Source organism: Pseudophryne corroboree, chromosome 4 (genome assembly GCF_028390025.1).
Source record: "Pseudophryne corroboree isolate aPseCor3 chromosome 4, aPseCor3.hap2, whole genome shotgun sequence".
Classification (NCBI taxonomy): Eukaryota; Metazoa; Chordata; class Amphibia; order Anura; family Myobatrachidae; genus Pseudophryne; species Pseudophryne corroboree.
The window spans coordinates 604,011,680-604,034,656 of record NC_086447.1 but is presented as its reverse complement, the minus strand read 5'-3'; the positions used below and the strand labels follow the sequence as shown (position 1 = coordinate 604,034,656).

Sequence of the window (22,977 nt, the reverse complement as noted above, 5' to 3'; positions counted from 1 at the left end):
TTTCGTTCCTGGTTTGATGTCACAAACACACCCAGCGTTCGCCCAGACACTCCCCCGTTTCTTCAGACACTCCCCGCGTTTTTCCCAGAAACGCCAGCGTTTTTTCGCACACTTCCATAAAACGTCCAGTTTTCGCCCAGAAACACCCACTTCCTGTCAATCACACTACGATCACCAGAACGATGAAAAATCCTCGTTATGCCGTGAGTAAAATAGCTAACTTTTGAGTAAAATAACTAACCGCATGCGCTATGCGAACCTTGCGCATGCGCAGTAAGCGACTAATCGCAATATAGCGAAACTCTGCAACGAGCGAACAACTCTGAATGAGGGCCATTAAGTATATAATTATGTCCACATAAATATGTGATTGAAGGTTCAAAAGATCATACCAACTGGTTTGAATCAGGATATATTATCGAATCCCCATAGAGAGGGGAAAAGAAGGAGAAACCAGTTATAATTCAGGTGCTCTATCGGGGATATAGAAAAACCCATAATAAAGTTATATTTCTCTATCGTCCTAAGTGGATGCTGGGGTTCCTGAAAGGACCATGGGGAATAGCGGCTCCGCAGGAGACAGGGCACAAAAAAGTAAAGCTTTACTAGGTCAGGTGGTGTGCACTGGCTCCTCCCCCTATGACCCTCCTCCAGACTCCAGTTAGATTTTGTGCCCGAACGAGAAGGGTGCAATCTAGGTGGCTCTCCTAAAGAGCTGCTTAGAGAAAGTTTAGTTTAGGTTTTTTTCTTTACAGTGAGTCCTGCTGGCAACAGGATCACTGCAACGTGGGACTTAGGGGGAAAGTAGTAAACTCACCTGCATGCAGAGTGGATTTGCTGCTTGGCTACTGGACACCATTAGCTCCAGAGGGATCGAACACAGGCCCAGCCGTGGAGTCCGGTCCCGGAGCCGCGCCGCCGACCCCCTTGCAGATGCTGAAGCGTGAAGAGGTCCGGAAACCGGCGGCTGAAGACTCCTCAGTCTTCATAAGGTAGCGCACAGCACTGCAGCTGTGCGCCATTTTCCTCTCAGCACACTTCACTGGGCAGTCACTGAGGGTGCAGAGCGCTGGGGGGGGGCGCTCTGAGAGGCAAATATAAACCTTATACAAGGCTAAAAATACCTCACATATAGCCCATAGGGGCTATATGGAGATATTTAACCCCTGCCTGACTGGAAAAATAGCGGGAGAAGAACCCGCCGAAAAAGGGGCGGGGCCTATCTCCTCAGCACACGGCGCCATTTTCTGTCACAGCTCCGCTGGTCAGAACGGCTCCCAGGTCTCTCCCCTGCACTGCACTACAGAAACAGGGTAAAACAGAGAGGGGGGGCACATTAATGGCTATATATATATATATATTAAAGCAGCTATAAGGGAGCACTTAATATAAGGATATCCCTTGTATATATAGCGCTTTGTGGTGTGTGCTGGCAGACTCTCCCTCTGTCTCCCCAAAAGGGCTAGTGGGTCCTGTCTTCATTAGAGCATTCCCTGTGAGTTTGCGGTGTGTGTCGGTACGTGGTGTCGACATGTATGAGGACGATATTGGTGTGGAGGCGGAGCAATTGCCAAATATGCAGATGTCACCCCCCAGGGGGTCGACACCAGAATGGATGCCTTTATTTGTGGAATTACGTGATGGTTTATCTTCCCTTAAACAGTCAGTTGAGGACATGAGGCGGCCGGACAATCAATTAATGCCTGTCCAGGCGCCTCAAACACCGTCAGGGGCTGTAAAACGCCCTTTGCCTCAGTCGGTCGACACAGACCCAGACACGGGCACTGATTCCAGTGACGACGGTAGAAATTCAAACGTATTTTCCAGTAGGGCCACACGTTATATGATTTTGGCAATGAAGGAGACGTTACATTTAGCTGATACTACAGATACCGTAAAACAGGGTATTATGTATGGTGTGAAAAAACTACAAACAGTTTTTCCTGAATCAGAAGAATTAAATGACGTGTGTGATGAAGCGTGGGTTGCTCCTGATAAAAAGTTGATAATTTCAAAAAAGTTATTGGCATTATACCCTTTCCCGCCAGAGGTTAGGGCGCGCTGGGAAACACCCCCTAAGGTGGACAAGGCGCTCACACGCTTATCCAAACAAGTGGCGTTACCCTCTCCTGAGACGGCCGCACTTAAGGATCCATCAGATAGAAAGATGGAAGTTATTCAAAAGAATATATACACACATGCAGGTGTTATACTACGACCAGCTATAGCAACTGCCTGGATGTGCAGTGCTGGAGTAGTTTGGTCAGAATCCCTGATTGAAAATATTGATACCCTAGATAGGGACAATGTTTTACTGTCGTTAGAACAAATAAAGGATGCATTTATCTATATGCGTGATGCACAGAGGGATATTTGCACACTGGCATCTCGGATGAGTGCTATGTCCATTTCAGCCAGAAGAGCCTTATGGACACGACAGTGGACAGGCGATGCGGATTCAAAACGTCACATGGAGGTTTTGCCGTATAAAGGGGAGGAGTTATTTGGAGTTGGTCTATCAGACTTGGTGGCCACGGCTACTGCCGGGAAATCCACTTTTTTACCTCAAGTCACTCCCCAACAGAGAAAGGCACCGACCTTTCAACCGCAGCCTTTTCGCTCCTACAAAAATAAGAGAGCAAAGGGCTTGTCGTACCTGCCACGAGGCAGAGGAAGAGGGAAGAGACACCAACAGGCAGCTCCTTCCCAGGAACAGAAGCCCTCCCCGGCTCCTGCAAAAACCTCAGCATGACGCTGGGGCCTCTCAAGCGGACTCGGGGACAGTGGGGGGCCGTCTCAAAAATTACAGCGCGCAGTGGGCTCACTCGCAGGTAGACCCCTGGATCCTGCAGATAATATCTCAGGGGTACAGGTTGGAATTAGAGACGGATCCTCCTCATCGTTTCCTGAAGTCTGCCTTACCAACCGTCTCTTCCGAAAGGGAGAGGGTGTTGGAAGCCATTCACAAGCTGTACGCTCAGCAGGTGATAGTCAAAGTACCCCTATTACAACAAGGAAAGGGGTATTATTCCACTCTATTTGTGGTACCGAAGCCGGATGGCTCGGTAAGGCCTATTCTAAATCTGAAGTCCTTGAACCTCTACATAAAAAAGTTCAAGTTCAAGATGGAGTCACTCAGAGCAGTGATAGCGAACCTGGAAGAACAGATTCCATGCAAGAATATTCCAAAGGGATCTGTTGGACAAATGGTCAGGGTCGCATCTGCAGATGCACCTGCGAATAACCCTGTCACCAAAGACAAGGGTGTCACTTCTGTGGTGGTTGCAGAAGGCTCACCTATTAGAAGGCCGCAGATTCGGCATTCAGGATTGGATCCTGGTGACCACGGACGCCAGCCTGAGAGGCTGGGGAGCAGTCACACAAGGAAGAAACTTCCAGGGAGTATGGACGAGTCTGGAAAAGTCTCTTCACATAAACATTCTGGAACTAAGAGCAATCTACAATGCTCTAAGCCAGGCGGAACTTCTCCTGCAAGGAAAGCCGGTGTTGATTCAGTCGGACAACATCACGGCGGTCGCCCATGTAAACAGGCAGGGCGGCACAAGAAGCAGGAGTGCAATGGCAGAAGCTGCCAAGATTCTTCGCTGGGCGGAGAATCACGTGATAGCACTGTCAGCAGTGTTCATCCCGGGCGTGGACAACTGGGAAGCAGACTTCCTCAGCAGACACGATCTTCATCCGGGAGAGTGGGGTCTACATCCAGAAGTCTTCAACATGTTAATAGACCGTTGGGAAAGACCAATTGTAGACATGATGGCGTCTCGCCTCAACAAGAAACTGGACAAATATTGCGCCAGGTCAAGAGATCCACAGGCAATAGCTGTGGACGCACTGGTAACTCCTTGGGTGTACCAGTCAGTGTATGTGTTTCCTCCTCTGCCGCTCATACCAAAGGTATTGAAGATCATACGGCAAAGAAGAGTAAGAACAATACTAGTGGTTCCGGATTGGCCGAGAAGGACTTGGTATCCGGAACTTCAAGAGATGCTCACGGACGAACCGTGGCCTCTACCTCTGAGAAGGGACCTGCTACAGCAGGGTCCCTGTCTTTTTCAAGACTTACCGCGGCTGCGTTTGACGGCATGGCGGTTGAACGCCAGATCCTAAAAGGGAAAGGCATTCCAGAAGAAGTCATTCCTACCTTGATTAGGGCACGGAAGGAAGTCACCGTGAAACATTATCACCGCATTTGGCGAAAATATGTAGCGTGGTGCGAGGATCGGAGGGTTCCGACGGAGGAATTCCAACTGGGTCGTTTCCTACATTTCCTGCAATCAGGATTATCTATGGGTCTCAAATTGGGATCCATTAAGGTTCAAATTTCGGCCCTGTCAATATTCTTCCAAAAAGAATTGGCCTCTGTCCCTGAGGTCCAGACTTTTGTCAAGGGAGTACTGCATATACAGCCTCCTGTGGTGCCTCCGGTGGCACCGTGGGATCTAAATGTAGTTTTAGATTTCCTCAAATCCCATTGGTTTGAACCATTGAAAAAGGTGGATTTGAAATATCTCACATTGAAAGTGACTATGTTACTAGCCCTGGCCTCTGCCAGGAGAGTATCTGAATTGGCGGCTTTATCTTATAAAAGTCCTTATCTAATCTTCCATTCGGATAGGGCAGAACTGCGGACTCGTCCGCATTTTCTCCATAAAGTGGTATCAGCATTTCATCTGAACCAACCTATTGTGGTGCCTGCGGCCACTAGCGACTTGGAGGACTCCAAGTTGTTGGACGTTGTCAGAGCCTTAAAAATATACATTGCAAGGACGGCTGGAGTCAGAAAATCTGACTCGCTGTTTATATTGTATGCACCCAACAAGTTGGGCGCACCTGCTTCTAAGCAGTCGATTGCTCGTTGGATTTGTAACACAATTCAACTTGCACATTCTGTGGCAGGCCTGCCACAGCCTAAAACTGTAAAAGCCCACTCCACAAGGAAGGTGGGCTCATCTTGGGCGGCTGCCCGAGGGGTCTGGGCATTACAACTCTGCCGAGCAGCTACGTGGTCGGGGGAGAACACGTTTGTAAAATTTTACAAATTTGATACCCTGGCAAAGGAGGACCTGGAGTTCTCTCATTCGGTGCTGCAGAGTCATCCGCACTCTCCCGCCCGTTTGGGAGCTTTGGTATAATCCCCATGGTCCTTTCAGGAACCCCAGCATCCACTTAGGACGATAGAGAAAATAAGAATTTACTTACCGATAATTCTATTTCTCGGAGTCCGTAGTGGATGCTGGGCGCCCATCCCAAGTGCGGATTATCTGCAATACTTGTACATAGTTATTGTTAACTAATTCGGGTTATTGTTAAGGAGCCATCTTTAAGAGGCCCTTTCTGTTGTCATACTGTTAACTGGGTTTAGATCACAAGTTGTACGGTGTGATTGGTGTGGCTGGTATGAGTCTTACCCGGGATTCAAAATGCCTCCCTTATTGTGTATGCTCGTCCGGGCACAGTACCTAACTGGAGTCTGGAGGAGGGTCATAGGGGGAGGAGCCAGTGCACACCACCTGACCTAGTAAAGCTTTACTTTTTTGTGCCCTGTCTCCTGCGGAGCCGCTATTCCCCATGGTCCTTTCAGGAACCCCAGCATCCACTACGGACTCCGAGAAATAGAATTATCGGTAAGTAAATTCTTATTTTTAAACACTCAGTTGGTTTGTGTGCACCTGAATTATAACTGGTTTCTCCTTCTTTTCCCCTCTCTATGGGGATTCGATAATACCGGATTTATTTGCAGGTGTTGTACTTTGTCTGGCTATATCGTACTAATTCACTCGGTTACATTGATATAAAATGTCTAACAGAAAGTGCAGTAAATCAGTGGAAGCTCCTGCATCATGCAGAGCATGCTCCAGGGATTTACTAGAGGGGGAAATGTTATATGATGGTCTGTGTACTAAATGTTAGACGCCTCCCAGTCAGTCCGCAGCTCATGTAATGGAGCACCCTGGGCTGCATTCACCAACCTACGGGGTACACTGGTGAAATGCACAGCGCCCCCCTATGGGACCACCGATGCACTGCACCCCATATTGTCCCTATGGTTAAACCGCCTTGGGCGGAAAAATTGTCTAACCAACTGCAGCAATTGAATCAGTCTTTGGTTAGACAGAAACCTACACCAGGTCACTCCCATGTCTCTGGATACTCTAAGTGGGCTGCTTCCTCCTCACAATCCAAAATCCTCTCTGATGTCTCATCTGAAGAGGAGGGGGAGCATACGGTCCTGTCAGACACTGAATCCTGTGTTACTGATGAGGATTCTCCCATGCAGATTGATGTACCAGCCTTAGTGGATGCTTATAAGTATTTTTTTCAAAGAGGAGGATTCCATTACTATGGCAAAGAAAACGGATAAGTTTAAACTGCAGAAGGTAGTTAAAACTATATTAACCCTTTCTGATCGTTTTGTGGACATCAGACGGGAACCCTGGTTTAATCCAGGGAGGAAATTCCCTTTGCCAAAAACGGGCTTTGGCTCGCTATCCTCTCCCTGTTGAGTTATGTAACAATGGGACGCGCTACTGCTGGTAGATTCTCACGTCACCCGCCTTGTGGTGTCATTCACTCTGCCTGTCACCACTGTCACTTCATTGAAGTACCTGACAGATAAGCGTGTGGAGGGATGCCTGAAGACTGTATATTCCCTTACTGGAGCCATTCATAGACCTACTATAGCTGCCTCCTGGGCTGCAATTGAGGCATGGGTTCAGGCATTAGAGGAAAAGCTGCCCGAGGATGCCAGACAATACCTGTCTCACAATACTACCGCCACCTGATACGTTCAGGAGGCGTCATCTGAGGCGGGTGTATTGGCTGACAAGGAGTCGACCACGTCTGTTTTGGCTCGCCGCATGAGGTCATGGAAAGTGGACCTGAACTCCAAAAGACCTTGGAGGTACACTGGGGACATTATGTTTGGGGTAGACCTAAATAAAATAGTGTCTGAAATAGCAGCCGCTAAGACTGCTTTTCTCCCCACTACTAATCCTTCTGCACAGAAGGCAATAGGTACCACTTTCCGTTCCTTTCGGCCTCAAGGGAATGCAAGAGGTCAGGCATCTCGTGCTACCAAAACCACAAAGCCCAAAGCCAAACAATCCTGGGCAGCCCTTCAGCCTGCTTCAAAACATGACAAGCCTGCTGCATGACAGGGCGGGCCTCCCTCTGGGCGATACCAGGGTTGGAGGCCGACTTCTACAGTTCACCTTGATCTGGTTAAAGACTACTTCAGATGCATGGGTACTGGAAGTTGTCTCACGGGTACTCTGTCTCGTTCAAGAGACGTCCCCCTCGTCAGTTTTGCACTACAGCCCTCCTTTCGGATCCGTTAAAGGTGCAAACTGTGGTCAGTTCCCTCCTGAGTACAGGAGTGATTGTGGCGGTACCTCAGTCCCAGAGAGGCAGAGGTTATTATTCGACCCTGTTTCTGTTCCGAAACTCAGTGGGTCCTTCTGGCCTATAGTAAATCTCAAATCTTTGAACAAGTTTATGAGAGTGTCCATGTTTTATATGGAAACACTGCACTCCATTGTACTGGCTAGGGAACCCGGAGACTATATGGTATCCCTGGATATACAGAATGCATACCTTTATATACCTTTTGCCATATCGCATCAGCAGTTTCTGCGGTTTGCTAATGGCAACCTCCATCCTCCATTCCAATTCCAGGCTCTGCCATTTGGACTGGCTACGGAACCTCAGATCTTCACAAGGTCATGGCTGTTATGACGGCTCATCTCCGTCGCCAGGGAGTCCGCATCCTGCCGTATTTAGACGACCTGATGATTCTGGCAAATTCCCACAAATTCCTCCTCTGTCTTCTAATACGAAGGTAACATTCCTGCAAGCCCACGGGTGGCTTATCAAATCGAAGTCCTCACTGGTCCCAGCTCAGAGCATGGTGCACCTGGGGGGGCACTCCTGGACACACACAGTCAGAGACTGTTTCTGTTTCCTGAAAAAAATCCTGAAGATTCATGACAGGATAAGATGCTTCCTTAGTTGTCCCAGAGTGTCTGTACAGTCGGCAAGGCAAGTACTTGGCCTGATGGTATCGGCCTTCGACATGGTAGAGTACGCTCAATTTCATTCCCGCCCACTACACAGGTTAATCCTGTCCAAGTGGGACGGCTTGCCTCATTGGATCAGGTTTCACATGATCTCTTTTGACTCCGGAGATTCGCCTGTCGCTGACCTGGTGAATCCAGGACCAGCAAGAGCAAGGGCCGTCCCTTCTCTCTCCCCGTCTGGGTTCTGCTGACAATGGGGATGGGGAATGGTGTTGGAGCAACAGTCTTTTCAAGGTCGTTGGACCAAGGAGGAATCACTCCTTCCAATAAATATTCTGGAGCTGAGAGCAGTGTTCAATGCACTATTTCTCACCCTACCTCTAGTACAGAACAGGCCTGTTCAAGTACGATCAGATAATGCCACTACGGTGACATACATAAACCATCAGGACAGCACTCGAAACCGCATGGCAATGATGGAAGTGTCAAAAATCCTTTGTTGGGGCGGAACGCCATCTGCCAGCCATATCTACAGTGTTCATTCCGGGTGTCCTGAACTGGGAAACAGACTTCATCAGTCGCCAGGAGGTGCACGCCGGAGAGTGTAGTCTTCATCCAGAAGTCTTTTGACTCCTAGTGGACAGGTTGTGTCTACCTGACTTAGACCTCATGGCGTCTCGACACAATCACAAGGTTCCAGTTGTCGGATCAAGGACCAGGGATCCCCAAGCAGTGTTCATGGATGCACTGGCGGTTCGATGGAACTTTCGGCTGCCCTACGTGTTCCCTCCAGTGTCTCCTGCCCAGGGTACTACAGAAGTTCAATCAAGAAGGAGGAATACTACTTTTAGTCGCTTCAGCATGGCCTCGACGGTTCCGGTATGAAAGATAGATAGTGTCTAGTTAGACAGTCAATAGATAGACACCATATGTTAGATGGACATTAGGTCGACAGGGTCAAAAGGTCGACAGGGTCAAGAGGTCGACATGGAAAAGGTCGACAAGTCAAAAGGTCGACAAGTCAAAAGGTCGACATGAAAATGGTCGACATGAAAAAGGTAGACACCATGTTTTTTGCATTTTTGTGGTTTGTGTGGATAGTTTTGTCATCTGGGACCCCCAATTGTAGAAAGGCATACCCTCGCGGGGCTCGCTTCGCTCGCCACGCTTCGGGCACGGTGGCTCGCTGCGCTCGCCACATGGTTTATAACCAACTCTATGCCGACATGGATAGAGAAAGTATGAAATAATCCAAAAACATGTTACATTTAAAAAAAAAACATGTCTATCTTTTTTATGTCGACAATTTTCATGTCGACCTTTTGACCTGTCGACCTTTTGACCTGTCGACCTTTTGACCCTGTCGACCTAATGTCTGTCTAATATATGGTGTCTATCTTTTGACTGTCTAACTAGACACTATCTATCAAACGGATAGGGGCCTCGACGGCAATGGTTCTCAGACCTGTAGGGTCTATCAATGAAGCATTACCTTCTACTTCAGCGCCCGGACCTCCTCATACAGGGCCCTTGTCTCTACCCAGACCTCGCCAAACTGGCCTTGATGGCGTGGCTCTTGAAGCATCACTCCTGAGGGCCAAGGATTTCTGAGGTGGTTATCTGAACTATATGAAGGCCTGCAAACTGACATTCCCGGATCTAATACAAGGTCTGGAATTCTTACTTCACCTGATGTGCTGATAAGAATTATGATGTCTCTACGTACAGAACTTCCAGAATCTGGCTTTTCTGCAACGAGGCCTTGACTTTGGTCTCCATCTGGCTTCCTTCAAGGTTCACATATTTGCTTTGTCGGATGGTTTCAGAGAAAAATTGCGTCTATACCTGACGTTCATACTTTCACCGTACTTAGGTTTAAGCTTCCCTTATGTCCCTCCTGTGGCTTCATGGGATTGACTGTTGTACTGAAAACCCCGCAAGAGTCTCCATTGGACCTTAAATGGCTCACGGCCAAGGTCCTGTTCTTGGTGGCTATTGCCTCGGGTGTCGGACTTATGTGCCTTGTCCTGTCGTTCACTCTATATGAATTTTCACAGTGACCATACAGTTCTTCGAACTCGACCGGGTTATTTGCCTAAGGTGGTGTCATCTTTTCACCTTAACCAAGAGATTATGGAACCACAATCTCTTCAGACTTGTCTTCCAAAGAGCGTTCTTTGGATGTGGTAAGGGTTCTCCGTATTTATGTGGAGAGGACTGCCTCGATCAGGAGGTAAGATTCCCTTTTTGTACTGTTTGGTGTCCACAAAAGTGGCTGGCCTGCGAATAAGCAAACCTTTATGGTGACCTTAGAATGGTGATTGCACAAGTTTATGCGCAGGCTGGACTCCCAGCTCCTGCTGCTATTAAAGCCCATTCTACTCGGTCTGTTGGACCTTCCTGGGCGGCCCGCAGAACAATGTGCAAGGCGGCTACGTGGTCCTCCGTGAACATGTTTATTAGGTTTTATGCCTTCGAGATGTCTGCCTCCCAAGATGCTTCCTTTGGACGCCGGATTCTCACACCCGCTAAGGTGCGTCCCATACCTTGAGGAACTGCTTTAGGACATCCCCGATGTTTTCCTTTGGAAACCAATGTATCCTGCTGCAGAAAAGGAGAGTTATGGTAGACTTACCATTGTTAACTCTTTCTGCAAGGTTCATTGGTTCCACAGGGGGCCCACCCTGATGCACCTTGCTTCTATGGGTTGGCATGGCATTAGCCGCTGGTACCTTCTCCTGTCGTGAGAATGTGTTTCTATGTGACTAACATCTGCCTTTTCTCTTGCCTGCTCCTGCATTGGACTGGTTAACGAAACTGAGCTCTCAGTGCCTTAAGGTGGGGTTTATAGGGGAGGCCCCAAATGCATCCTGGTACAGCCTAAAGCTTTAGCCTGTTGGTGCCTCTGGATCAAGATCCACTCTACACCACAATGTTTTCCTGTGGAACCAATATACCTTGCAGAAAGAGAGTTAACAATGGTAAGTCTTCCATAACTCTCCTTTTTTAAATAAATCCCGATTTATAGCCTTTTTCATTTCTTTTTTTAGTTAAGCAACACTTTACTGTAACTGTGGTATTCCAGTAGCTGTAAATTGAAATAAGACACATTTTTAGCTGTACTGTTTGTGGTTACAGTTGTTTGTTTCTAAGATTTAATTTTGTAATTCCTTTGTTTTTTCTCTTTTGAAGCGTATAGCTGGCATTACTGCAATGTTACAGCGTTCTCTGGAAGGTCTCCTTCTAGAAGGCCTTCAAACCTCTAATGTGGATATAATCCGGCACTGCTTGCGGACTTATGCTATGATTGACAAAACTAAGGACGCAGAGGCACTTGTTGGTCAGGTGCTAGTAAAACCATACATTGATGAGGTATTTCTTTTTCTTCAATATGTTCCTGAATTTAGAATGCTTTTCTTCAGTCTATGTCCATGTAGCATACATTGTGATTTAAGTATATGACATGTATATTTAATTACTGAGGGTAAAATACACCTACTGTACACATTATTACAGCTATTGAATACAGGCTAGACTCTCACCAGCCTGGCTCACATCTGTGTGATTTAGGGGCAATTTTGCCATCATCTGCATCCACTATATATCCTGTTGAATTAACAGCACAGTTTACATATTCTTATTGTTTGCGCTATTCAGGACCTATAATGAAATACTGTGTGGATTCTATGACCTGAACAACCTATAGGTATAATGGATTTCCTGTTTTTGTTTTCTTTAAAAATCATGTAATGTTCCACTTTTATTTTCACTATTTAGGGGTCTATTCAATTCTAGTCGGAACTGCCGTCTAGTCAGAAAGATGGTAGTTTCCGACTTTTTTAGGTCGACTCATGATTCGACCTATTCAATGGGGCTGCCGTTTTTCCGACTTATCAGCAATTACGACTTGTCGGAAAACACGTGGATCGGCGGATTAGCCGTGGATTTACATGTTATGTTGGATTTGCTGCTAAATCCGACATGTTTTAGTCCCGTTTTTCGACAATGTCAATCCGACTTTAAAAAAAGTCGGATTGACATTGTCTGAAACGGCCAAAACCTGTCGGATTTGTCCTCAAATTGAATACTGAACTGTCAGATCCCGATATCAAGTGAATAGACCCCTTAGTAAAGTATTGACAGTATTTATCTGAAACCTAACCATATTAGTCTGCATATGTATTTTTGAGAATGGTGCTGTATTACTTGCTTTGCACAGCTTAAACCTAATTTCAGCAATGTCTAGTAGAATACTGCCACCCTGTGACGTTATTTTGAAGCATTTAAATAACATTCTCTGTGTCTTCATGTAGTATTTTTAAGACGATACAGCAACTAATGTTATTTTCAGCATAATAACCCTTTTATGTGAAGTACCGATTTATGTTCTATGTTAAATGTGGTACAGGTTGAGTATCCCTTATCCAAAATGCTTGGGACCAGAGGTATTTTGGATATCGGATTTTTCCGTATTTTGGAATAATTTCATCCCATAATGAGATATCATCATGATGGGACCTAAGTCTAAGCACAAAATGCATTTATGAGTCATATACACCTTATACACACAGCCTGAAGTCAATTTTAGCCAATATTTTTTATAACTTTGTGCATTAAACAAAGTGTCTACATTCACACAATTCATTTATGTTTCATATACACCTTATACACACAGTCTGAATGTCATTTAATACAATATTTTTAATAACTTTGTGTATTAAACAAAGTTTGTGTACATTGAGCCATCAAAAAACAAAGGTTTCACTATCTCACTCTCACTCAAAAAAGTCCGTATTTCGGAATATTCCGTATTTCGGAATATTTGGATAATGGATACTCAACCTGTATATTGTATATTAGACTTGTGGGAAAAAATTGATATGTACCTGTCAATGCAGGAAAAAAAGTGGAAAAGAAGATGAGAGTAAAGGGCCCCATACACTAGGACGATAATGCACGATTTCATTCGATTTCGGGCATTCGGCCCGATATATCGGATGAAATCGGCCATTTTGGATTCGTTTCCGATCTGATCCGATGGCGTGTTCCTGTGAGCATCGGATGGGATCCTCCAGATTGAATGTGCTGCACATTCAATCTTGTCCGACCCCGCAGGCATGGCTAGGATCGGCCAGGATCGCCCAAGATACATCGTATTCAAAAGGACAGCATACATTGTATCTTGGGCGATCCTTCCCTCCGGGAGGCTGCTGGGGGTGATCGCCCGCGACATGTCAGACGGACATATAAAACCTATGTTTGTTTTTTAGTGATCTCACCAATATAAAATGCTTTACCCTCTGCTGTTATTTCTTCCCTAGTTGCTATTCATTTAGCCCTGATGCCAGCACTTAGCTGGGAATATTTTTGCAGGACCAGCTGAGATCCTGAAAAAAATTCCCGATAAGTGCTCTGTTTTCAAAACTGGACAATTTTTGTGTGAAAAAGACTGGCTTCAATTAAATTGCCTTAAAAAAAAATCAGGCAGAAAATTGCAGTAAAGCCATTTTTTTCCATGTGCAATTTTTTTATCCATAAATTAATTTCCCCAATAGTCTGTATATAGGTTCCACAATAGCATAGAAACACAAACTTGCATAAAATAAACTTAAATGTCAGTATTGGCCAACTGCCTGTGTACAGAAATCTTTGTACTCCAGGTATCGAATCCTGGGATAACTTGATTTACTCCCATCTGCTTATATATATATATATATATATATATATATACATATACACATATACACATATACACATATACACATATACACACATACTCACGATCATGAAAATGAGCAAAAGAATCAGCACAGGTTTATGCTGCTTTTATTTTAAAAAACTCACATAAAGTCCAGGGATCAGCGGCAACGGCCTGCTCGACAGTCGTTTCAACCAGCTTGCTGTTTTCCTCAAGTAGGTTGAAACGATCATTGGGTGGGCTGTTCCTGGTGATTCCTGGACTTTTTACAGACTCCATTAAAGTTTTTCAATATAAATAAAAGCGGCATAATCCTGAATGCTGGTTCTTTGGGGTGTGGTTCATCAAATCGACAGTATCTAGGTCGACCACTATAGGTCGACAGTCACTAGGTCCACATGGATAGAAAGTCAACAGGGTTTGTAGGTCGACATGTGCTAGGTCGACAGGTCTAAAGGTCGACATGAGGTTGTTGTTTTTTTTTTTTAATGTCGTTTTCTTCGGAAAGTGACTGGGAACCCAAATTAGTGCACCGTGTCCCCTCGCCATGCTTCGGGCAAGGTGCCTCGCTTCGCTCGGCACAGATTACCGTTCCAATCGTAGTCCACGTGGATCGTTAAGTATGAAAAATTCTAAAAAAGAAAAAAAATTGAAAAACTCATGCCGACCTTTAGACCTGTCGACCTAGCACATGTCGACCTAGAAACCCTGTCGACCTTCCATCCATGTCGACCTAGTGACTGTCGACCTATAGTGGTCGACCTAAACATTGTCGACCTAGACAGTGTCGACCTTCAGACCGGATCCCGGTTCTTTGCTATTCTTCATGAAAGTGAGTGTTTATTTTTTCATATGAACCTGGAACCACATCTGTGTTCATTATATCAAGGAGTGCTGTCTTGTCTGTACTATATATATATATATATATATATATATATATATATATATATATATATTAAAATCTTCCAACGTCCAGCACTCATGTTATGTCTCTATAGTGAGTATCCTGCCGGGTGCATTCAGCATGAGACAGCGAACTACAAAGCAGCCTTTTAGTAGGCTTTCTTCACAAATTCACATTTGTGTGCAGGGACGGATCTAGACTTTTCTTTTAGGGGGGGCGGTTTACTGTTTAATCTTGACTCCTCCCCTCTCTAGTCTCAACTCCTCCCATCTGCAATCCTAACTCCTCCTCTCTCAATTCCTGAAAAACTGAACTTTTTGAGTGAGACTGAGATAGTGCTTTGTGATTGTTCTATGTACATGTTACTGTGCTGTGGGGTAATTGTATTTATTAGCCCTAGTACCCACACACCTGCAAGTGAGGGGCATATGCTCTGTAACCCTTGCTCTCCTGGCTCCTCTGTGCTGCTGTGGTATAGGCTGCTGGACAGCGTTCTGCCTCAGCCTGGAGAGCTCTCTTCAGCTCAAAAGTGGGTGTGGCTATGACTGTGTTAGGGGGGGCGGTCGCCCCCTTCGCCCCCCTAAATCCGGCCCGGTTTGTGTGGGAATGTAAAGTTGATAAGGGTTGGATGTGCCTTTAAAAGAAGAAATTGCTTTTGAAATCCTGTAGCAAAATTGGACCAAAAACTTATCACTTTTCTAAACTTGTACGCAGTTGCATTTTCCCCATTGCCTCTGCAAAATGCACACTTAAAGGGAAAAAAGTAGATAGAGCACAATGCTTATTCCATAACGTAAGTTCCAGACATGACCTTCCAAGTCCTATATTTCTCTTCCATACCGTACTTTACGTAGACTTTACTGTATGACATCAATCTTTAATAGTAATAAGACATTTTAGCAGACATTTGTAACATAAATATAAATGTCAGTGAGCCTTCTGAAAGTGTCATAAAGGATGAATAATCAGTGAATTAACTTATTCAAGTTTAATACATTAAAACAAGCTTTAAACTTTTAAATCAATCTTTCTCTGACGTCCTAAGTGGATGCTGGGACTCCGTAAGGACCATGGGGAATAGCGGCTCCGCAGGAGACTGGGCACAACTATAAAGAAAGCTTTAGGTCTAACTGGTGTGCACTGGCTCCTCCCACTATGACCCTCCTCCAGACTTCAGTTAGAATCTTGTGCCCGGCTGAGCTGGATGCACACTAGGGGCTCTCCTGAGCTCCTAGAAAGAAAGTATATTTTAGGTTTTTTATTTTACAGGGAGATCTGCTGGCAACAGACTCACTGCAGCGAGGGACTAGGGAGAAGAAGCGAACCTACCTAACTGGTGGTAGCTTGGGCTTCTTAGGCTACTGGACACCATTAGCTCCAGAGGGATCGAACACAGGACCCGACCTCGATCGTTCGGTCCCGGAGCCGCGCCGCCGGCCCCCTTACAGAGCCTGAAGCAAGAAGTGTTCCGGAAAATCGGCGGCAGAAGACTTCTGTCTTCAACAAGGTAGCGCACAGCACTGCAGCTGTGCGCCATTGCTCCTCATGCACACCTCACACTCACTGATGGGTGCAGGGCGCTGGGGGGCGCCCTGAGGGCAATATAATACACCTTGGCTGGCAAATCTACACCATATATAGTCAGGAAGGCTATATAGGTGTAAAAATACCCCTGCCAGAATTCCAGAAAAAGCGGGAGAAGTCCGCCGTAAAAGGGGCGGGGCCATCTCCCTCAGCACACTGGCACCATTTTTCCCTCACAGCTCCGCTGGAAGGACGCTCCCTGGCTCTCCCCTGCAGTGTCAAGCTACATAAGGGTAAAAAAGAGAGGGGGGGCACTAAATTTAGGCGCAATATATATATATATAATATAAGCAGCTATAAGGGAAAAAACACTAATTTATAGTGGGATCCCTGTGTTATATAGCGCTCTGGTGTGTGCTGGCATACTCTCTCTCTGTCTCCCCAAAGGGCTTTGTGGGGTCCTGTCCTCTGTCAGAGCATTCCCTGTGTGTATGCGGTGTGTCGGTACGGCTGTGTCGACATGTTTGATGAGGAGGCTTATGTGGAGGCGGAACAGATGCCGATAAATGTGATGTCACCCCCTGCGGGGTCGACACCTGAGTGGATGGTTCTGTGGAAGGAATTACGCGACAGTGTCGACTCCTTGCATAAAAGGTTTGACGACATACCAAATATGGGACAGCCGGCTTCTCAGCCTGTGCCTGCCCAGGCGTCTCAAAAGCCATCAGGGGCTCTAAAACGCCCGCTACCTCAGATGGCAGACACAGATGTCGACACGGATACTGACTCCAGTGTCGACGACGATGAGACTAATGTATCTTCCAATAGGGCCACACGTTATATGATTGAGGCAATGAAAAATGTGTTGCATATTTCTGATGTTACCCCGGGTACCACAAAAAAGGGTATTATGTTTGGAGAGAAAAAACTACCAGTTGTTTTTCCTCCATCTGAGGAATTAAATGAAGTGTGTGAAGAAGCGTGGGCTTCCCCCGATAAGAAACTGGTAATTTCTAAGAGGTTACTAATGGCGTACCCTTTCCCGCCAGAGGATAGGTCACGTTGGGAAACATCCCCTAGGGTGGATAAAGCGCTCACACGCTTGTCAAAGAAGGTGGCACTACCGTCTCCGGATACGGCCGCCCTGAAGGAATCTGCTGATAGAAAGCAGGAGGCTATCCTGAAGTCTATATATACACACACAGGTGTTATACTGAGACCAGCTATTGCTTCAGCATGGATGTGCAGTGCTGCAGCTGCGTGGTCAGATTCCCTGTCGGAAAATATTGATACCCTAGACAGGGACACTATATTGCTAACCGTAGAGCATATTAAAGACGCACTCTTATACATGAGGGATGCACAGAGGGATATTTGCCGGCTGGCATCTAAAATAAGTGCAATGTCCATTTCTGCCAGAAGAGGGTTATGGACTCGGCAGTGGACAGGAGATGCAGATTCTAAAAGGCACATGGAATTTTTGCCTTGTAAGGGTGAGGAGTTGTTCGGGGATGGTCTCTCGGACCTCGTTTCCACAGCAACAGCTGGGAAGTCTACATTTTTACCCCATGTTCCCTCACAGCCAAAGAAAGCACCGTATTATCAGGTACAGTCCTTTCGGCCCAATAAGGGCAAGCGGGTTAAAGGCGCGTCCTTTCTGCCCAGAGGTAGAGGGAAAAAGCTGCAGCATACAGCCAGTTCCCAGGAGCAAAAGTCCTCCCCCGCTTCCTCTAAGTCCACAGCATGACGCTGGGGCTTCACAGGCGGAGCCAGGTACGGTGGGGGCCCGTCTCAAAAATTTCAGCGATCAGTGGGCTCGCTCACGGGTGGATCCCTGGATCTTTCAAGTAGTATCTCAGGGGTACAAGCTGGAATTCGAGACGTCTCCCCCCCGCCGTTTCCTCAAATCTGCCTTGCCAACAACTCCCTCAGGCAGGGAGGCAGTGTTAGAGGCAATTCACAAGCTGTATTCCCAGCAGGTGATAGTAAAGGTGCCCCTACTTCAACAAGGACGGGGTTACTATTCCACAATGTTTGTGGTACCGAAACCGGACGGTTCGGTAAGACCCATTTTAAATTTGAAATCCTTGAACACGTATATAAAAAAATTCAAGTTCAAGATGGAATCGCTCAGGGCGGTTATTGCAAGCCTGGACGAGGGGGATTACATGGTATCACTGGACATCAAGGATGCTTACCTGCATGTCCCCATTTACCATCCTCACCAGGAGTACCTCAGATTTGTGGTACAGGATTGTCATTACCAATTCCAGACGTTGCCGTTCGGTCTATCCACGGCTCCGAGGGTCTTTACCAAGGTAATGGGCGAAATGATGATACTCCTTCGAAAGAAGGGAGTTCTAATTATCCCATACTTGGACGATCTCCTGATAAAGGCGAGGTCCAGGGAGCAGTTGTTGGTCGGGGTAGCACTATCTCGGGAGGTGCTACAACAGCACGGCTGGATTCTAAATATTCCAAAGTCACAGCTGGTCCCTGCGACACGTCTACTGTTCCTGGGGATGGTTCTGGACACAGAACAGAAAAAAGTGTTTCTCCCGGAGGAGAAAGCCAAGGAGCTGTCATCTCTAGTCAGAGGCCTCCTAAAACCAAAACAGGTGTCGGTGCATCACTGCACGCGGATCCTGGGAAAGATGGTAGCTTCCTACGAAGCAATTCCATTCGGCAGGTTCCATGCAAGAACCTTTCAGTGGGACCTGTTGGACAAGTGGTCCGGATCGCATCTTCAGATGCATCGGCTGATAACCCTGTCTCCAAGGACCAGGGTGTCTCTGCTGTGGTGGCTGCAGAGTGCTCATCTTCAAGAGGGCCGCAGATTCGGCATACAGGACTGGGTCCTGGTGACCACGGATGCCAGCCTTCAAGGCTGGGGGGCAGTCACACAGGGAAGAAACTTCCAAGGACTATGGTCAAGTCAGGAGACTTCCCTGCACATAAATATTCTGGAGCTGAGGGCCATTTACAATGCCCTAAGTCAGGCAAAACCCCTGCTTCAAAACCAGCCGGTACTAATCCAGTCAGACAACATCACGGCGGTCGCCCATGTAAACCGACAGGGCGGCACGAGAAGCAGGACGGCGATGGCAGAAGCCACAAGGATTCTCCGATGGGCGGAAAATCACGTGTTAGCACTGTCAGCAGTGTTCATTCCGGGAGTGGACAACTGGGAAGCAGACTCCCTCAGCAGGCACGACCTCCACCCGGGAGAGTGGGGACTTCATCCAGAAGTCTTCCAACTGATTGTCAACCGTTGGGAAAGGCCACAGGTGGACATGATGGCGTCCCGCCTAAACAAAAAGCTAGAAAGATATTGCGCCAGGTCGAGAGACCCGCAGGCGATAGCTGTGGACGCTCTAGTGACACCGTGGGTGTACCGGTCGGTTTATGTGTTCCCTCCTCTTCCTCGCATACCAAAGGTACTGAGGATAATAAGGAGAAGAGGAGTAAGAACTATACTCATTGTTCCGGATTGGCCAAGAAGAGCTTGGTACCCGGAACTTCAAGAAATGATGGCAGAGGACCCATGGCCTCTGCCGCTCAGACAGGACCTGCTGCAGCAGGGGCCCTGTCTGTTCCAAGACTTACCGCGGCTGCGTTTGACGGCATGGCGGTTGAACACCGGATCCTGAAGGAAAAGGGCATTCCGGAGGAAGTCATTCCTACGCTGATTAAAGCTAGGAAAGAAGTAACCGCAAACCATTATCACCGCATATGGCGAAAATATGTTGCGTGGTGTGAGGCCAGGAAGGCCCCAACGGAGGAATTTCAGCTGGGCCGTTTCCTGCACTTCCTACAGTCAGGGGTGACTATGGGCCTGAAATTGGGTTCCATTAAGGTCCAGATTTCGGCTCTATCGATTTTCTTCCAGAGAGAACTGGCTTCACTACCTGAAGTTCAGACTTTTGTTAAGGGAGTGCTGCATATTCAGCCCCCTTTTGTGCCTCCAGTGGCACCTTGGGATCTCAACGTGGTGTTGGATTTCCTAAAGTCACATTGGTTTGAGCCACTTAAAACCGTGGAATTGAAATATCTCACGTGGAAAGTGGTCATGTTGTTGGCCTTGGCTTCTGCCAGGCGTGTATCAGAATTGGCGGCTTTGTCATGTAAAAGCCCTTATCTGATTTTCCATATGGATAGGGCAGAATTGAGGACTCGTCCCCAGTTTCTTCCTAAAGTGGTATCAGCCTTTCATCTGAACCAACCTATCGTGGTGCCTGCGGCTACTACAGACTTGGAGGCTTCCAAGTTGTTGGACGTAGTCAGGGCCCTGAAAATCTATGTTTCCAGGACAGCTGGAGTCAGAAAGACTGACTCGCTATTTATCCTGTCTGCACCCAACAAGTTGGGTGCACCTGCTTCAAAGCAGACTATTGCTCGCTGGATCTGTAGTACGATTCAGCTTGCACATTCTGCGGCTGGACTGCCGCATCCTAAATCAGTGAAAGCCCATTCCACGAGGAAGGTGGGCTCTTCTTGGGCGGCTGCCCGAGGGGTCTCGGCTTTACAACTTTGCGAAGCAGCTACTTGGTCGGGGTCAAACACATTTGCTAAATTCTACAAGTTTGACACCCTGGCTGAGGAGGACCTAGAGTTTGCCCATTCGGAGCTGCAGAGTCATCCGCACTCTCCCGCCCGTTTGGGAGCTTTGGTATAATCCCCATGGTCCTTACGGAGTCCCAGCATCCACTTAGGACGTCAGAGAAAATAAGAATTTACTCACCAGTAATTCTATTTCTCGTAGTCCGTAGTGGATGCTGGGCGCCCATCCCAAGTGCGGATTGTCTGCAATACTTGTATATAGTTATTGTTTAACTAAAGGGTTATTGTTGAGCCATCTGTTGAGAGGCTCAGTTGTTGTCATACTGTTAACTGGGTATTGTATCACGAGTTATACGGTGAGATTGGTGTGGCTGGTATGAGTCTTACCCGGGATTCTAAATCCTTCCTTATTGTGTCAGCTCTTCCGGGCACAGTATCCTAACTGAAGTCTGGAGGAGGGTCATAGTGGGAGGAGCCAGTGCACACCAGTTAGACCTAAAGCTTTCTTTATAGTTGTGCCCAGTTTTCTGCGGAGCCGCTATTCCCCATGGTCCTTACGGAGTCCCAGCATCCACTACGGACTACGAGAAATAGAATTACCGGTGAGTAAATTCTTATTTTAACAAGTGTCGCATTTTCTTTTATTAAGGTATGTTATACTGTTCATTTGCTGTGTGCTCAGTCACTGGTAATTTCTGCACCTTTTCTGTGAAATTTTAACCACTTCATTCTTCAAACTATTTTTATTTTTTTTATTTTTTTAAAGAAGACATAGTAATGATATTGGTACATGTTTCAAAGCAGTTTTTCTGACCTGTTCATTCACTGGACAATTCACCCTACATTGAGTTAATTGCATGTGCATCTTTAGTGTCGTCGTCCCCGTCCCCCCCAGGATTTTTGGGGGGTAGGGAGCCTGTACTGTTGGGGCACTTTGTGCGTGCAAGCACAAAAGTGTGCGTGAACGGCCTGGGAGGGGGCGCGGACCCACTGGCGTCTCTAGTGGGGGCGTACACATCACTCATGGGGTCAGGCGTGCTAGGCTTCCCCAAGCTCTCCCTTGAATGTGAATAGATGCTGTGCGCGTGCGGCATCTATACACACACGGTGGCATCAGGCCACAGCCTTGCATGAAAACTACATCTTCCTTGGCTCATTTAAAATATTGTGTTTGTCCCCTAGAATTAATATACTAGCTGCTGGATTCTACCTTATTTTGTCCACCCATCTGCCTATTGCTGCTAAATACATTTATAACTGAGAGAGAGGGCTAAACAAATTAAATTCAGTCTGAGCCTGTAGTGCTGCAAGAAGTTTGTGTGTTTCTGGTGACATACCCAGCCTCACTTCAGCACACTTGGGCATTAACACACATTGGTTTTGAAGCTCATCTATGCCCATGTACAACATACATTTTTGGCTTTGATGCTGATTTTGGTAAATATTGTACTTAAAAATAGTGTATTTAATCTCATATGCTGAGCCATATGCATTGCAAGATGTATAATGACAGGGCGTACATTTTTTAACATTAATTTTTATTCATTTACTATGAAATTTGACGGAAATAAAAAATTGTCTACAACAAGCAGATATAATAAAATATTATTAAAATCATACAATATATGTCATCCACAATGAGAACAGGCTTGCCGATTGTGAACTCATCATCTGTGTATGTTTACAGAAGCCCTCAGACCCCCCCCCCCCACACACACACAAGTTATACGGCAACTGATAGGGGTATATATGTATCTGTTTTCATCCATTAGCAATTACGTAAACACATCCTTGCAGTCCCTTGCCTACACTAGACAGCCTGCCTACACTAGAGCACCTTGCCTGTTCCACCTCTTCAGATTCTAGCAGACACAAGTATCAGATGCAGACAAATCTTTGTACATGCAAGGAGTCTGTCATTTCATTGTTTTATTATGTGCTATGCACTATGCAAATCAGCATACATCCAACTTTAAGAAAGTCCATTGTGACATTCACAGCCGCAAGTCTTTCTTTCGGTCAAACTACTATGGGCCCAAATAGTATCTTGATTTGTGTGTCAGAAATGAATATGAATAGTTTAATAGAAACATAGAATTTGACGGCAGATAAGAACCATTTGGCCCATCTAGTCTGCCCCTTCTATATGCCTTTGTTTATGGGCCTGTCTTCTGTAACCAGTTGTGCTGTTTGTCACACTTCTGTGTTATTTCATGTTATTGCTTCCATATTACAGTGTTGATCTGCAAATCGTT

At 46.4% G+C, this 22,977-nt stretch overlaps 1 protein-coding gene across 3 annotated transcripts in view; it reads left to right on the top strand.

Moving 5' to 3' along the window:
• Positions 1 to 22,977, top strand: part of COG2 (component of oligomeric golgi complex 2) — a 199,487-nt gene that overhangs the window by 49,951 nt on the left and 126,559 nt on the right. For all 3 annotated transcript variants that reach the window (XM_063917580.1, XM_063917579.1, XM_063917582.1), the window contains exon 7: positions 11,229 to 11,408. In XM_063917580.1, coding sequence (XP_063773650.1) covers positions 11,229 to 11,408 — 180 coding nt within the window. The remainder of the gene's footprint in view (positions 1 to 11,228; positions 11,409 to 22,977) is intronic.